At 44.1% G+C, this 16,661-nt stretch overlaps 1 protein-coding gene across 3 annotated transcripts in view; it reads left to right on the top strand.

The window, feature by feature from the left end:
• Positions 1-2,059: 2,059 nt before the first annotated feature.
• ATIPCS3 (Inositol phosphorylceramide synthase 3) overlaps positions 2,060-16,661 on the top strand; it is a 28,588-nt gene continuing 13,986 nt past the window's right edge. For 2 of the 3 annotated variants that reach the window (XM_087388069.1, XM_087388070.1), the window contains exons 1-6: positions 2,176-2,294; positions 4,549-4,638; positions 4,817-4,903; positions 14,798-14,866; positions 15,278-15,358; positions 15,452-15,523. In XM_087388069.1, coding sequence (XP_087244195.1) covers positions 2,268-2,294; positions 4,549-4,638; positions 4,817-4,903; positions 14,798-14,866; positions 15,278-15,358; positions 15,452-15,523 — 426 coding nt within the window. In that variant the 5' untranslated portion in view covers positions 2,176-2,267. Of the gene's footprint in view, positions 2,295-4,548; positions 4,639-4,816; positions 4,904-14,797; positions 14,867-15,277; positions 15,359-15,451; positions 15,524-16,661 lie in introns of all 3 variants that reach the window. The other variant, XM_087388071.1, reaches the window with a different exon arrangement.

The following is a 16,661-nucleotide window of genomic DNA, read 5'->3' as shown; positions in this document are numbered from 1 at the left end:
CTTGAATAAACCCATACCAAGGCCCTATATTGGTAGCAAACCACATGCTTTAGGCTTGATGTAGAGGAAGGATGTTCCAATAAGGAAGAGAAATGGAGCATCAAAGTCATTACCTTGAAGGAAGGGAAACTTTGTGATGTTGACGTTAAGGGAATAGGTGCATCATGTTTCTATTCATAATCATATTTGGCTTCCTAATTTAACATTATCGTCATACGAGGGTGAGGAGTCGATACCTTTGAATCAAAATGTGCATAGTTCCTAGAATGAAATGAATGTTGCATTAAGAGTGTTTATTGTTCTTCAATGAAACTCAAGATGGAGCAAATTCATATGTCTTTAATTGCCATGGGCATTATTTGGTAGACAACTAAAGAAATAATGGGTTGATATATCAATAAGCAAATGCATGAATTGTCACTTTGGAGGTTGAGAACTGAAGTGCAACTAAGTTGGATGATTAAACAATTATTTATAGCTTAAAAAAAAGGGTTGACACATTTTTTCTGAAAAGAAAAAAGATTGCCACACGTGGAATATTTTATTTCTTTGGTATCTTAGTTGACAATGGGTAGCCGGAGGGACCTAGATAGTTCTAGCCACATGGGAAAGCACACTTTTTAAAAGAGTATGGCTTAAATAAATTCTGTCTAGGTGAGGCCATTACCTTGTGAGTGCATAGTAACATGCTAGCATGTTGGGAAGTCCTTCGATCGGCAGACTTTATAGGCGATCAAGAGAATAGACAAAATGGGATGAATCATCATTCGCTATATTTCCCTCGATGTCCGTGACAAAATGTGTAGGATAGAGAGGGTTAAAGGGGGGTTTACAATATCTATGACCTCGATGTAGTGCATGCTTTTTGGTTGGGCCCCATTCTCTATGAGCGTGTGGAATGTAGTAGTGGGATGAGGGTCCTTTTGTTTGTGTATTGGGAGCAGACATGGATATCATTGGACTCTTTGAACGTCGGGTATATGATGCACATTCCAAAGTTAAGGGGGGTGCTAAAGCCTTGAGAGTAGAGATATAAGAGGGTGAAATAGGTAACAAATGGAAGCACCACAAGGTGCCCTCATGTGCAAAACAATAGTGATCTTATTGAGAGATATATTTCAAAGACATAATGGAATACGCCTATTCATTTTCCTCTCTTATTGCATAGAAACACATGTATAGAAATCGTGAAAGGGCCCACAAATTGGGAGCCATTGCTTTCCATAGTCAAATCTAAAATGAGCCCAGGTTTTGACAAGCCCACCAGACTATATTGAGCGAGGAACGGAAGATGTAAATTCTACAATAATGTGTGAGTATGGGGAAGTAGTTGCTCTTGGTGGGTGTTCAATTGCTTTGTTGTGATGATAGGGTTTGTGTTAGCAATTACGATAGGTTGGTAAAAGTAGGTGACTGGGTTTCTAGGTGGTGTAGAAGCTTCTTATGATGGCTTTTGTTGCCATGTATATTTGTGTTAATGGAGGGCCCTGTTCTCATAGGAGGTAAGATGATAGTTGCAAACTAGTAAGAGGAGGTATCATGGAGAAGTATCGGCAGTGTGCAACATGTGTGTCCCATATGGCATCGTGTTGAAATGAGGTACTTGATAGTGGTTGCTCAAGTGGGAAGAGTGGATGGAAGGCGCATTCTTCATATAAGAGATACAGGTGATGGTTGCAAACTAGTAGAGTAGGTATTGATGGTGGAGGCAACTAGGAATTGGAGCATGGCTGGGATCATGGAGTTGGAAAGGGGGAAGAGTGGTCAAAGGTGCATGTGCTCATGTGTGGGTGAGTGACATGTGGGATGAAGGAGAACGTATCAAGGGGGAAAAGTAGACTTGGACTTTGAATGGGTGGAGGGGTTTGAAAAGGGGGGGGGACACGTGGACGGGAATGGAAAGGCCGGAGGGCCGGCCGTTATGAAGGAGAAAGGTTGGGGGGAGGGTCATTCCGAGGGTGGGGCAAGGTGTGAAGGGACTGGAGAGGGGGAAAGGGGCGCTTTTCCCCACGCGGCTTTCGAAAAGAAAAGGAAGAAGAAGAAGAAGAAGGAGCTCGGGAGGGCTTCGTCTCTCTCTCTCTCTCTCTCTCTCTCACACAGATTTTCTTCCATTTTTCATTTCCACGGCCGGTGCCTCCCCCTTTTGCATCCTACAAGCTTTGCCCCTCCATCCCCCGTCCCCCCTCGCCTCCTCTTCCCCTTGTGTCAACGCATTTCATGGCCTGATCGATCACCCCTGCCATCCCCACTTCTCTCCCCCGCTAGAAATGTACGTCGCCCGCGAATCATCCAAGGTGAGACATCCAGAGGGACAGACACTATGCCTTTGAATTCGATTGCCTCCGCCTTACTCTGCCTATGAATTTCTCTGCTAGAATGCTTGTATCATAGCTGAAAAGGGGGTCGGGCTTCCTCTGCCGTTCTATAGCTTTGTATTTGATTAGAGCTCGACGTGCCTCCTCGCATACGACCCTCCTTGCCGCTTTTCTCTGGTTCCCAAACTTTTTGCGGATTTCAATGTTACTGTAGGATCGGCTCCCACACGGATGAAACGTGATGTGCTTGGTGCATCTTGGTCTCTTATCATTATAGCATTTTGATGTCGTCTTGATTGAGCAACAGCACTCGTCAATGCTTACTGATAATAAAATTCGTGCATGGGAAAATCCGACTTTTCGGCGGGGCCTGCCTTACTCCCAGTTGTCTGTGGTTTTGTGTACTTCGATTTGCCGCTTGAAATAGGGAACGTTGAAGGTACTGTTAAAACGATGCCGCGTGCTTGAGTTATTTTGACGGGAGATCTCCTCTCTCTCTCTCTATCTATCTATCTATCTATCTATCTATCTGTCTGTCTATCTATCTATCTATCTATCTATAGATAGATAGATAGATAGATAGATAGAGTACCATAGGAAACCTCAAATATAAAAAGAGCTGTGAAATGTTGGCAAGAGCGGCCAACGTCACCCTCACGAGTACTACTTTGTTTTGGAAATTTGAAAAATGTTTGACGCTTCTCAGAACGTGCCTCTTAGACCATTTATCTCAGAGTATGCCGTACGTCTGAAATGAAGTGATCCTCCGACTTGAGCTCCGAAGTTGGCAATGTTTGCAAATCCATGCTTCCTAGAAATCTGCTGCAGGCCCATCTCAATATCGATCCCCTGGGAGAAAACCTGGAACTCGTGAGGCATGAAGGATATCGTTGCTTGATACCTTGGGCGTTAGATCAACTGCTGAATCTCTGGCTTCTAGGGTGTTTAAGCTAATTGAAGTGTTGGGGGCTTCCGGCTAACTGAAGTCTAGGGTCAGCAATCCATGTCATCAGTTGCAAATATGAACAACTTATATCCCCTCACAAGCCAATTCTTGAGACAGAGAGAAAGAAATAAAGTTTATTAAAAGTCTTCAAAAGACGAAGGGTCTATGAGACTGAAAGAATCTGATACAATGAGCTGGATGGGTGGAGCCTGGAAGTGGGCATCCACACCCAAGATGAATACGAGAGAGAGAGAGAGAGAGAGAGAGAGAGAGAGAGAGAGAGAACATGCTCGTCATGGGAGACCTCAAATATAAAAAAGGTGTGATTCGTGGAGTGTTTGGCATGAGAGGTTGACTTCATACCCATGGGTACATACTAGATCATTGTCGTTTTGAAATTTCAAAAGATCGTTGATGCTCATAATATGCTGTGCGTCTGAAAATGAAGTGCTCCTCTGACTTCATCTCCCAAGGTTGGAATGTTTGCAAATTCATGTTTCCTAGGAATTGTAGGTCTTGTTGTGGGCCCATCGAGCCATTGGGAGGGAACCTGGAACTGCCCTAAAGCATGCATGAGGCATGAGAGGGATGGATGTTCAGATACCGTGGCCTCAATAGCGAGACGTAGAAGTACTGCTTGGAAAGCTGGAGTGGGGAAAGTGACAAGGGAAGGCTGTTTGTAGGTAAATGGAAGCCATTGACCTACAAATAGGCTGACCTTTCTCTTTCCCAAACCATCATGGAGCTAATGATGTCAATGGAGGCAATATTATTTTAAGAATGTGACGAGACTGCATCATCAAGGCAGATTATTTGACGACAGGACAGCATGGGCACTCTATGACTTGGAAGACACTTTCGTAAACTGATATAGCAGGTTTCCACAATATAATCAGTGAGCCAAGGACCATGATCAACCTCAGAAGTTCTCCGTTGTAGAATATCCTGTTTAATCATTGCACAATCTCATGCTTAGATACCCTCATGCAACTGAGTTTGTCAAATCCAAGGCATTGAGCCATGTCATCACGTGTATAGCCTCATGCAACCAAGTTTGTCTAAGCTTGTTGAAACGTGGGCATCTGGTCGACTGGGAAGGCCAAGGTAGCAAACCACGTCGTCACCTGTGAATACAGCTTGATACCCCTTAAAGGAAAGATGTACAAAGATACTGTGTTGCATGGAAATATGGTTTTCATCGTGCTTATTTGGTGTTTGGATGTTTGTTTGGCAGGACAAAGTATAATTTTGGATTCGTAAAGTTTGATTTTTCTCTTGCTAATGCAGTTATGGAGGAAGATAACCATGGAATACTCTGTGGAGTGGCCCCTCCTCAAGGAAAGATGGAAATTTATATTGTTTAGCATTGTTTTCCAGGTTGGTCGTGTGGGTTCTCTAGTTTTTGTCAAGCTTGGAAAAGTACGTCGGCAATTTTAATATATAGCTTCAGATGCGTTCAAAGCTAACTGTTTTGTTTATGCATTATCTTGCATGTTGAGCTCTGTTTTGGAGCAATGCAGTTCTTATGACTGAACCGCCTGGTTTTCTGTTGCAGTATTTGCATGGTTTGGCAGCCAGAGCAGTTCACTATTTACATAGGCCAGGGCCGGTGCTACAAGACATTGGTTTTATGCTCCTTCCTGTGAGTTATGCTTTCATTTATGTTTTTCATGCTTTGTAAGCTTGCTTGTAAATCTGTGTGAAGAAATAGTCTGATTGTGAGGAGAGATTCAAAGCATGCAGCGAATTGTATGTCGGTAAATTTCAGGCACAACCTTGCACTTTGAGGATTGGAAAGATAGCTAACATAGTAGGTGATTTACCTTCAGGTCTGCAAGATAAACAAAAAATGCCTGAAAGATTGGAAGAAAATTTGCACTGATTGCAAAAGTTTCAAATTTGCAAGAACTTGCAAATTTCAAAGCGGTTTTAGAAAAAGAAGAATGGATGGTTGCTATGCAAGGTAAGTAGAATCGATCACAAAAATGATAGGAGATGCTTCATCAGCTTCCGCTGAGAGCTCTCAAGACAAGTCAAAGGTGGGGTTGATAGACCTGCACCTCCTGCATCTCTTGGTTTTACTCTCTGATGATGTGGCACTGAATTTTGAAATTGCTCTCCATGATATCAAGTCAGACCGTGACTACATCTGTAGCATCGCCCCTGTGTACTTAAAACTGCTGCCGCAGTCTCTATCTCCTTGCTCTTGATGCCTCCCTTCTGCATATCGAGCGTCATCCTCATCTATTTTGGTGATGACTGCTATGTTCTCTGCTTTTACGACTGAGCAATTCCTCGACTCTAAAGATTTGAGTCTGTAGGTTCCAGGGATCATCTCTCGATATCCAACATAAACATGGTTGCTGCTCTGCATGCTTATCTAACCTCGGTGGTCCAGTGTGCAACCTTTGGAAAGCCTCTCCAATTATCATACACGAGGAGGATTTCTTCTTTTGCTCCCACCTTCCAGAGGAGTCGTCAACCTCAAGAATCTTCACCATCATTCTTTTTCTTGGGCTGGTCCTTGCCGGGGGCTCACCTTTATTATTGGTGTTGCCCTTGTCCAAAGCAAAAAGACTTTCTCGTCTCCAGCTCCTTTATAGATCTTCTCTTGGTCTTCCAGCTTGGGATTGCAATAGTCCCAAGTGCTTGAACTTGAACGACTTGGTTTGCTCTGTGATTGTGATACCACTAATCTTCTCTCTGAAGCTTCTAGGAAGCATTTATGGCCAATTTAAATGGTTCATGTCCACCTTTTGACTAGATGTCGCCCAGCTGAACCTTGACCACCTTCATTTCATGAATTAAATCATGCACGGAATCTCCTTCCTTGATCCTTATTGTTAAGAGCATGAGGACCCTTGCCAAATTATTTGTCTCTCATACAAATCTTTTGGGATGGTCCATGCTTCCAACACTTTGAGGCATCGATGATTCCAAGATGATTGCAGTGTGGCCGCAGAGTCTCTTTGTATCTTGTGCACACATGTTACTGAAGTAGACACATACATCTAGATGAATATTAGTGTACCACATGGATAGCTTGGTGCTGCTCCACCTTGCGCCACACAGAGGGTTCACATGTGTCCTGCTGTTCACCTTCCTTCAGATGTGTGGCCCAACATTGACCTTCAGTGTCCTCCTAAAGGATCTCCGAGACCTCACCATGGGGACGTTTATATAGGTCAAATGTTCCTCCGTTCTGGCTGACCGGACCCACAGATCTGGCAGACATAGTCTGTGTACTTGCTGTCCTGACCAGGCCAAGCCTGACTGTACTGCTAACCTGTACATCTGCTGCAGACTGCCGACAGGCAGTTCATTCTGCCAACCACCTGCAGGGCCTAACTGGCCCATTCCAGCCTATATCTGGCCCTTCATAGGTACCTATTACTGGGCTATATCCCAGCCAATCTGCCCCATATCCTGGGCTATTTCCCAGTCCTAATTGAGGGCTGTTGCAGCCTTATATGTTGGCCATACTAGCAGCCATAGTCATTACTTGCTGCCCATGTGGTTGCCGACATATGCGGTGGCCCTCTGCTTACTGCATTCCTCTCTCAGCCCAGCCCCCATGGCTCCTCTTTCATCTTCCTTCTGCTATAGGTCATCCTCCCCCATGTCCTTCTCACGTGGGGATCACAGGTGGGGAGGTGACGGGGGGCCTATATTCACTCGTCGATGTAGATTCTCCATCAGCTTCCATGGAGATACTCTTAGGAATTAGTCCAATGCATCCTTGATCTTCAGTCTTCAGCTTGCAACTCCTTTTCCTCTTTGCTCAGGTAAGCCATCTTGGAAGCTAGGTACCTTTTGAGTGGTACCAACCATCCATGGCACCCCTCTCCTTGATCACCAACATGCCAACAACCTTGAGCACTACAGGTACCTCCTTCAGGTATGATAATCCAGCTGTCCCCGTCATAAGCCAGTGACAACGCGGTTCCATCCAAGCACCGTGCCCCCGATGCGGCGAGGTCTTTCAACTTGTCGTCATTCTGACACCATCTACAATCAAGAAACACATTTGAGAAAAGGGATTCCTGTAGCTGCTCCACATAGATCCCCATCAGGAAGTGCACTCTTAGAAATCTTGGATCACCCTCTAAGCTCCAAGTAAGCTCGCACATGTGTAATCCTCTAATAACGGTAGAGCCTCTTCATCCGATGATGTTCCCGTCTAAAGACTTCAATAGGTTCACTTGTTTTTGCTTCCATCATCGTGCAATTGAGCTTTGAAGAAGCCTTTGAGACAACTCTCCATGTTAGCACTCACACTCCTTGAAGCCATTGATATATTTTATGTAGCAGGCACTAATAGCCTCTACAATAAGACTTTCCTCTTTGTTTGCTAGGAAGACCCAACAGAGGGTACGCACATCAGAAGACTGATAGAATTGCCCAGGAGCTCACACAGTGTGGTGTGGGGTGTGGAATCATAAACTTCTTAAACTTATGTGCATAGCTGTCATGACAAGAGAAATCACTAATCTGTGATTAGTAGACATTAAAACATTATTATTATGTTATACGCCAATGGTGTAACATGTATTTGTATTTATGATGGACACCGACCGATTTGTCATGGCGGTGGATCATCTGAGTAGATAGGACTAGTCGAGCTGGAGCCACTGCTTCAGATGGCATCAAATTTGGACATGTGATACTTATTCTATTAATAAAAATGTGCACACACGTGTCTAGGTCCTAGGGGCAATAGGAAGGGAAGGGTGCATTAAGGTGCATTGAATGGTAGATGCATGGGTCATAGGATAAGGGTAGGTGTAAATGGGAAGATGGAACTTGAGTGATCTCAAGGGACATTAATGAAAGGGTATCACCCTTTCATTGGGAATCTCACGTAGCATTCTCTCTACCACATTGCATTCATCTGTCATCTCTCTTCCACCTTGCATGTAGGTCGAAATAGAAACAAGTACTCTCACGAGGGCGCTCTTCCCCATTGGAGGGCCAATCGGCATTCAAATTCTGCATGCATTGTACACATTTGCATTTTCGAAAAGTGTGGATTCTTCTCATTTGGTATTAGAGCGGTGACGATCCACGAGTGGGACGAAAAGAGGGCGACAGTTGCGGACGACGGAAGTCGCAAGAGAAGTTGCGGAAGAGGATCACGACCGACCGATCTCCGAGGTTCTGAGACAAGGGATTTTTTTTGGAAATTTTTGGACTTGAACGGTGAACGGGGTGTCCTCACGAGGTGAATTGCCCCCCCCCCCCCCAAATGTGAATGTGCCCTTAAAAGCCTTAAACCGTGAGAAAAAGGGATCCCCCGTTCTTCCCAACGGAAAGTCGGATTGGAATAAGATTTTAAGGGGGTGATCCACCCATCAAGTAGCCCCTATAACGGTATCTAGAGCTCCAATCCATTCAAAACAAGTAGCCCAAACGGAGCGTACCAGTTTACAGCAGAAATAGGAAAGAATGGAAAGGGAAGGGACATATAACAATGAACTTATTCCTTTTCCTCCATTACCCCAAGGAGAGAGAGAAAGAACACCTTCACCCCCTCTTGAAGAGGATGGATTAGGTGAGAGTTATACACATCTTGAGCATGATAACCCACCAATAGATTTACAAGAGTCTCTCCTTCAAGAACCTCTTGATAGGGAGTTCTCCTTTCGTAATGAAAGAAGAAATGAGACCAGCCAAGAACAAGGTGATGAGCTCACGCCTTCAACTCAAAGCCCAGTACACATGGATTATAATCCAAGTGCAAGAGGAAGAGAGGAGACTCCTGTTGATAAGCTGATTTTCCAGCTTAGCAATATGATTGAGCAGTCCATTATGACAAGATTAGGGACTAAGAGGACTTTAAACTTCGGGGATGAAGAGTTGAGTACCCCTTCTAAGAGGTCCAAGTTCCAACCGCGAGAGAGAATTGAGTTCCCAAAATATGATGGGGCAAGGGAGGCTGACAAAATCCTCAATTGGATTCGTCATTTTGAGCTATACTTTGCCCATTAAGACAAGACTGAGCAAGAGAAGCTTGCTCTTGCCACATTGCATCTGTAGAAGGATGCTCTAATGTGGTGGTCCTTGTCACAAACAAGAAAAGAGCCTATTCATGAATGCGCTAAGTTAGTGGAGCAACTGAAAGCCACTTTCATGCCACTGAGGCATGAAGAGAACCTAACCTCTCGTTGGGAGAGGTTTAGGCAGTTCGATAATGAGAGTAAAGCAGATTTTACATCCACATTTTGGAAACTCTCTCCAGAGTTACTCGAAAAGAGTGAGGAAGATAGGAGAAAGAAGTATTTAGCAGCCTTAAGCCCAAAAGTAAGGTACGAGGTTGAAATGTTTAACCCGACCACGCTTAAGGACCTCACTAAGCTGGCTGAAATAGCCGAGAGGAAATTGAATCCGCGTAAACCCTTCAACAAAGGAAATGAGAAAGCTATTGTACAAAATGTTAACAGCCAATCACGTCCTGGATGGATACTATTTCCTTCCATGACTGACGATGAGAAGAAAAAGCTAATTAAGGAGGAAAAATGTTTCGGATGTAAGAAACATAAGCCAGGGCATCCATGGCATAAATGTCCTACTCTATTAGCCAAAATTGTCAAAACCAATTCTGTAAAAGGGAAAGGCAAATCATCCAAGTAGGAGGGTGAGGCTTCTACCTCCTCATCCCAAGTCTCTACGATGAACATAGAACCAAGAGTAAATGCTATCCATTCAGTCAACACTCATGTATGGATGTGTGAACTGAATAGAGAGTAGGCATATTCATTGTAGAGTATGGACAGAGAATAAATATTTTTTCTCCTCCGTGTAGAGCGTCTGATAAGATAAATAGGGCTGAAATAGAAGAGTTGGTAAAAGAGATTGAAGGTCTATAGTTTCTATAGACTAAGTAGCTCTTCATCGCAAAATCATCCATAGCCAAGGTCTACCTAGTTCAATGAAAACATTTGGGTGAGAGAATCGTTTTAATACTGACCAATTTGTTGAGAATGTGTTTAATCTTATTGAGCAGGTTATTGTAAAGAGATTTCAGCAGCTAAGTATTCATAAGAGGATTCTGAGCATGAAGAGATACTAAAGAGGCACTGCAGTGGTACTTCTGCATTTTGAATATTCAGCATCAAGAGGAACTAGAACTTGAAGATGAGATTTAAGTTCGGATTCAGAAGAGATCGTGTACTACCAAGAGAAGATTATTTGCAGATTATGAAGAGGAGATGCAAATGCAGAAGTAAAAGAGCAGCGTACGCAAGAGAAAGAGACAAGAGAGGATCCAGAAGAGGACTTCTGCCCATTCAAGCAAGAGGGAGTGTCATGACAAGAGAAATCACTAATATGTGATTAGTAGACATTAAAACATTATTATTATGTTATACGCCAATGGTGTAACATGTATTTGTATTTATGATGGACACTGACCGATTTGTTATGGTGGTGGATCATCTAAGTAGATAGGACTAGTCGAGCTGGAGCCACTGCTTCAGACGGCATCGAATTTCGACATGTGATACTTATTCTATTAATAAAAATGTGCACACACGTGTCTAGGTCCTAGGGGCAATAGGAAGGGAAGGGTGCATTAAGGTGCATTGAATGGTAGATACATGGGTCATAGGATAAGGGTAGGTGTAAATGGGAAGATGGAACTTGAGTGATCTCAAGGGACATTAATGAAAGGGTATCACCCTTTCATTGGGAATCTCACGTAGCTTTCTCTCTACCACATTGCATCCATCCATCATCTCTCTCCCACCTTGCATGTAGGTCGAAATAGAAACAAGTACTCTCACGAGGGCGCTCTTCCCCATTGGAGGGCCAATCGGCATTCAAATTCTGCATGCATTGCATACATTTGCATTTTCGAAAAGTGTGGATTCTTCTCAATAGCATAGGTGTGTAGACTCATCAATAGACAATGAACCAGCCAGATAGAGAAACCACCAAAATAATATATTTTCGTCCAAAGCTATGGACACAATACAAAAGAGAGAGATCTAGAGTTCCACCAATGGTGTGGTCCTCTGATCTTACCACAAGGTCCTTCTCCTATCTGCTGGTTATCTCTAGACTCGAACCTGTGTGCTCCACCTCGAGCGTACGTAGACATTCTGTCTAGATCTCAGCTTCTTGCTGCCCTGGAAGAAAGCCAAAAAATCCCAGCCCTCTGTGAGCTCAGTTTGCAGCTCTTCTTGTTCTCCTCTACCTCCTGAATGTAGGCTTGAGGGAGTGTCTGCTGCTGCTGCTGCTGTGCAACATGCAACGGTAATTTGATCGTGTAATTGACAGCAAGACCTTCTTTAAACCTTTAGCGAGGAATTAGCTTTGTACACCATAGAGAGAGAAGGAGATGAGGGTAGATAGAGAGAGTAGAGTCGACAACTGATTGGGTCCTTGTACCCATTGAGGGAACCCCCCACCCCCCCGATCAGGGGAGATTTTGCTTTATACTTGGAGAATTGAGAAATACAAAGAACACTCTTCGAGAGAGTACGAAAAACGCTTCTGAAGAGCTCACCGTGCACACGTAGAGCAAACCCAAAGACCTGAGAGGCAACACCGACCAATACTGAGACCTTGATGCTGTCCACACTGACGATGTAGGACGCTTCTACAAGGCAAGGGAGAGGCTTGTGCTGTCCACTGGAATGCAGGGTTATTGCGTGTGTGAGAGAGTGAAAGCCAGGAGTGATAGATCCTATAAGAGAGCTGAGAGATGACTGAAAGAAAGAGCTGAGAATGAGCTGTGTAAAACTGTAAGAGAGAACTGAAAAGAGCTGCTGAAACAAACCCCAAACCTTACTCCGTTTGCTGTCCCGACTCCCCATTTGATGTGCTGCGTGAACACCTTCCGAGAGGGCTGAACTGATGCCAAAGGCTGAGGCTGGTCACAGGGCCACCGGGGGTGAGTGTCGTTCAGAGGGGGCTGAGGAGGAGCTGTAGGAGGCTGAAATGCTGGGAGAACTGAATGAGGAAACAGGGCCTGGAGGCCCCCTATTTATAGGGATTTTGGGGCTGGTTGGCTGGTCCCTAGGCCCCATAAATGGCAGCTCTAGCCCCCATAAATGGCAGCCCTAGGCCCCATAAATGACAGCCTAGGGAGGGGTGCAGGGAAGCCTATAAAAGCAGCCCTTCCCCTGCCATTCTCTTCACTTGTTCCAGCCCTGAGGGGGCCCAGAAGGGCTCCTATTCTAAGCTGGACCTAAACCTATCCGTAAACCTAAGACGGAAACACTACCCTAGGCTGTCATTTATGGCAGCCCTAGGCCCCATAAATGACAGCCTAGGGAGGGGTGCAGGGTAGCCTATAAAAGCAGCCCTTCCCCTGCCATTCTCTTCACTTGTTCCAGCCCTGAGGGGGCCCAGAAGGGCTCCTATCCTAAGCTGGACCTAAACCTATCCGTAAACCTAAGACGGAAACACTACCCTGTGGTTCTCCAGTGGGTACTAGTGAACAAGGACTGATCTTCCGACTTGACCTAAGGCTGAGAGACTGACTTACGTAGCTTGTGCCTGACTGTCCCTGGACAAGGGCTCACATCATACGACAAAATTTCCTATTAGGGAACTATTACGCACTTGTTGATGTAGCCAGTGTGTCACTTTGCACTCGAGTGCAGGGGTGCATGTGACATGCTGCTCCCAAGTGTGCTGGCTGCTGGATGATGAAATGAGGCATGGGGCCTCTCCTTTCATAGCCCCCAAGGGCTGCTGACTAGAACCGACCGTTTGTAAAAGCCGACTAGGTTGGCTGGTCCAACCAGCCCTATAAAAGGGCTTTTGCCAAGCCCTTTTTGGTCTGTTGCTTCTGCCATTGTAGGAGCCTCTTGCAGGCCTTTTTGCCTGCCTACTGCCCCTGCCTTTTGCAGCCCTCTGCAGGCTCTCTCTGACCTGCCATGCTGCGCCATATCCAGGGCCTGCTGCGGGTCGCTTTCCTGCCCACGAACTGCGCCACCTGGCTTGCCACACAGGTGCCTATCTCTTGGGAATACCCTGCCATCTGGTGCTGTTCCAAATATGTATCTGCCAGGCCTGATCCAAGCTGAGCAGCCATAGCCGACTTTCCGTCCATGAGCTCCATTTGTTGCAGCCCTCCCATGGCTCCTCCAGGTACCTCTCTTTTCTTCATTCTTCGATTCCTACCCACATGGCAGACATTACCTTGTCCATGTGTCAGTCTCTCAAGACTTAGGTTCCCCCCCCCCCCCCCCCTTAGGTTCCCCCCCCCCCCAAATGCTCTCATATGGGGCTTACAGATGGGGAAGTGACCTTTCCAACAAGGCTTTCACCCTCCATATCCTCACTACTAAGAAAAACAAGGCAAACGTTATGCCCAAAACAAGCTACGGGAGTTCGAGTGAATGCACGGACAATATACATACCATTGGATCCAGTTATCCGCTTGTTTGCCTTAGTGCCTTGCTCTCAACACAACAGTCTGAACAACCGATGCTGTCCTCCACCTCACAAAGGTTCTTGGTATCTCTAGCTCATTGGACCATCTTCAATGTCAGAAACTAAGACAGTTTCATGCAGATGTGCATACCTGATCTTGACAACGCTCGGAGTTTCACCAAGAAAAGCTTTGTTTTTTCTAACATCTATTTTCATGTTCGTTGATGCTTTTGACTGTTGACGAGTTTGACTTTGACTCATGCTTGGACTCCTCCATCTTTTTGTTTGTCTTGCCTTCACTAGAGCCTGATTGTTGCTCTATGCAATAAATGCTTTGTCCTTGCTGATTTCTCCATTGCAAATCTTTGCCTTGGCCTCCTCTTGCACTAACATGGCCCTCAACTCCTCAAAAGTGAACGGGTCTTGATCTCTCCGAAGTGGTAATGCTGGTCACAAACGATCTAAAGCTCTTTGGCAATGTATTCAACACAAGCACTGGCAACTGGACAGGTCCACCTTCATGCACAACATCATTATCTTGCAACCTCATGATGAACAGATTCTACTAAGTGTATGGCTAGGACTATGGTTAGCATGTGAGGCTATGATAGGCCCTAGGATTAGGGCTGGGAAATAGCCCAAGAGGTGGGGCAGAATGGCTACCTCCACTTGATGCCCATGTGGCAGCCCTTTGCTGACTGAATTTCTCTCTCGGTCTAGCATGGGTAGATTCTCTCTGATGCCCTTTCTTGCTTACACGTTATCGTCCCCATGTCCTCATTTGGGGCTTCACAGGTGGGGACGTGATTGCTAAATCCCGACATGTTCTCCTCTCCCTTGGTATGCTCAAGCTCATACATTTCATCTTAAGTCTTGACCCAATGCTTTCCTTTGCATGAAATGATACAATATATTTCACTAGGTTATAGGTAACATGCAAAATATTTGAATGGAAAGTTGTGTTTTGTTATGTTTGGGCAAAATACATAGTTGGAAAGTCGTACCTTTTGAAAGTCATGTTATTCTTTAAATTCAATGCTATTTGGTGTTTACACTCTTTTCATGGCAATGGCTAGAGTGAAAGTTTTTGTTAACATCATAGGTTCTAGACTAAACCATTTAATGTGATGAGTTTTTTATCAAATTGTTCCAGGAGCTCGGACCAAAGAAAGCCTACATTAGTGAAATGCTCTTCACGTTTGTGTTTTGTTCATTTGTCTTGGTAAGTTCTTGCTAGGCCCATTCTTGTAATTGCAATTTGCTACATACTTGTAATTTGTCAATATCAATACAAAATTATTGTTTAAGAGTGGAGTTAGAAGCGAGTACTTTGTTAATTTGTGTGCACAAAGTATTTGAGTTAGAAAGTGAGTGGTATACTTGTCGTTTGAGGAGTGAAATTATTTTGCTTGCCTTTATAAATCTCTCTAAACTCTAGCCCCACGTTTCTCTTGCTCAACGGTTGTGTGTAAAAGCATGCAAGATAGTATTAGGTACACATAAGGTGGCTGCTTCCTTTGTAAGCCATGCTTCGGCATCAATCAATGAAGGTCAATACTTTATTAAGTGGTTTGTGCCATGATAGTCATCGGGTTTAGTTTGTATCAACTGATGTTTGATTGTGTCATGACAGTGGACATTTCATCCTTTTCTATTCCATGTAAAACGAGTTTACACTGTATTGTTGTGGCATAGATGTTTGGCATTTTTGGTGGTGAGTTCCTGCTGACTTTACTCTTCAATAGTGGTGTAGCTTATTTATTCTCATACAACTCATATAACTATTTTCTTGTTTGTGGGGTGTTAGGTTTCACAATGTCTAAGAATTGCATCGTTTATGGTGACTCAATTACCAGGTCCAAATTACCATTGCCGAGAGGTACACGTTTGTCTTCCATTTTTTGGGGTCATTAATGCCATACGTTGCATGCAATTGTTTGCATCTTATCTATTGATCACATGGCAAAGCCTTGAATAATAATCTTCATGCATATATATACTATACTGCATAAGTTGATAGATGGCTCCATTTTAAAAATCTATTTGATCGTTCTTGATTCTTATTACTTGTATGTATGTGCCAAATTTTTTGGTTGGGGTTTTGTTTCCAAATAACGTTAGTGTATTTTGATTGAACATGAAATGATTTTGGGATCGTCTCATGGTATATATCGAACAAATGTAATAACTAGGTATTATTGACATGTAGTACAAAATGCCATGTATTCAGACTCCATGGAAGATGAAGTATATGTTGGTTGCTTCTTATTGCACCACGCAACAAATTTTTTGCCTAATGTGAAACAATAGCTTGATGTTGCTCTTTTATTATCAAACATTGCTTGTATTTGATCTCGTCATTATCCACATGATGTTGCTCTTTTATTATCAAACATTGCTTGTATTTGATCTCGTCATTATCCACACTACCCATACCTAAGGACCGATAAATCCAAGAACATGTGATACACAGGCCATGCGACAACCAATAAGCAATGGTTTTCTAGCTAAAATAAATCGAAAGATTGAAAGTCTATTAATGTCCATGGGGGACCAACAGGTCTATGGGAGAGCAAAAAACCAGGTAATACATCCATTCAAGAGCAGCTCCCAAGGAGTGCATAAAGTGACCCTGAGTTATTATAAGGTACCTTCATTGTAGTCTGAAAGTGAGACAATAAATGTCCATACATCAGATTAAGCCTGAGGTCTTTTGGTTTTGATTTAAACTGCTTGATGAGAGCCATGTCCTCCTACTGTCCATTTGCTGGCCTGCCTGGCTGCTCGGACCTTGGCCAACTCACTTGCCTTTTGACTCAGTTGTGCTTGAGTGAGCTCCTGGGCTATCCATCCTTTTGTCCTTTTCGGTTATTTGACTAGCGAAGAATGTTAAGTCTTGCAGCCCATGTGCTAAGAGTAAGTACAGCGTGGGTCCCAGCTTGACGGGTGCGCCTTACATTATCTGCTTCATCTTTGTCATCTTCTGGCCATTTAACACTTGGGGCTGCTGCCTTAAA

Source organism: Dipteris shenzhenensis, chromosome 17, assembly GCF_047967505.1.
Source record: "Dipteris shenzhenensis isolate YYH24624 ecotype China chromosome 17, Dip_SZ_1.0, whole genome shotgun sequence".
Classification (NCBI taxonomy): domain Eukaryota; kingdom Viridiplantae; phylum Streptophyta; class Polypodiopsida; order Gleicheniales; family Dipteridaceae; genus Dipteris; species Dipteris shenzhenensis.
This window is presented reverse-complemented; position numbering and strand designations above follow the sequence as displayed.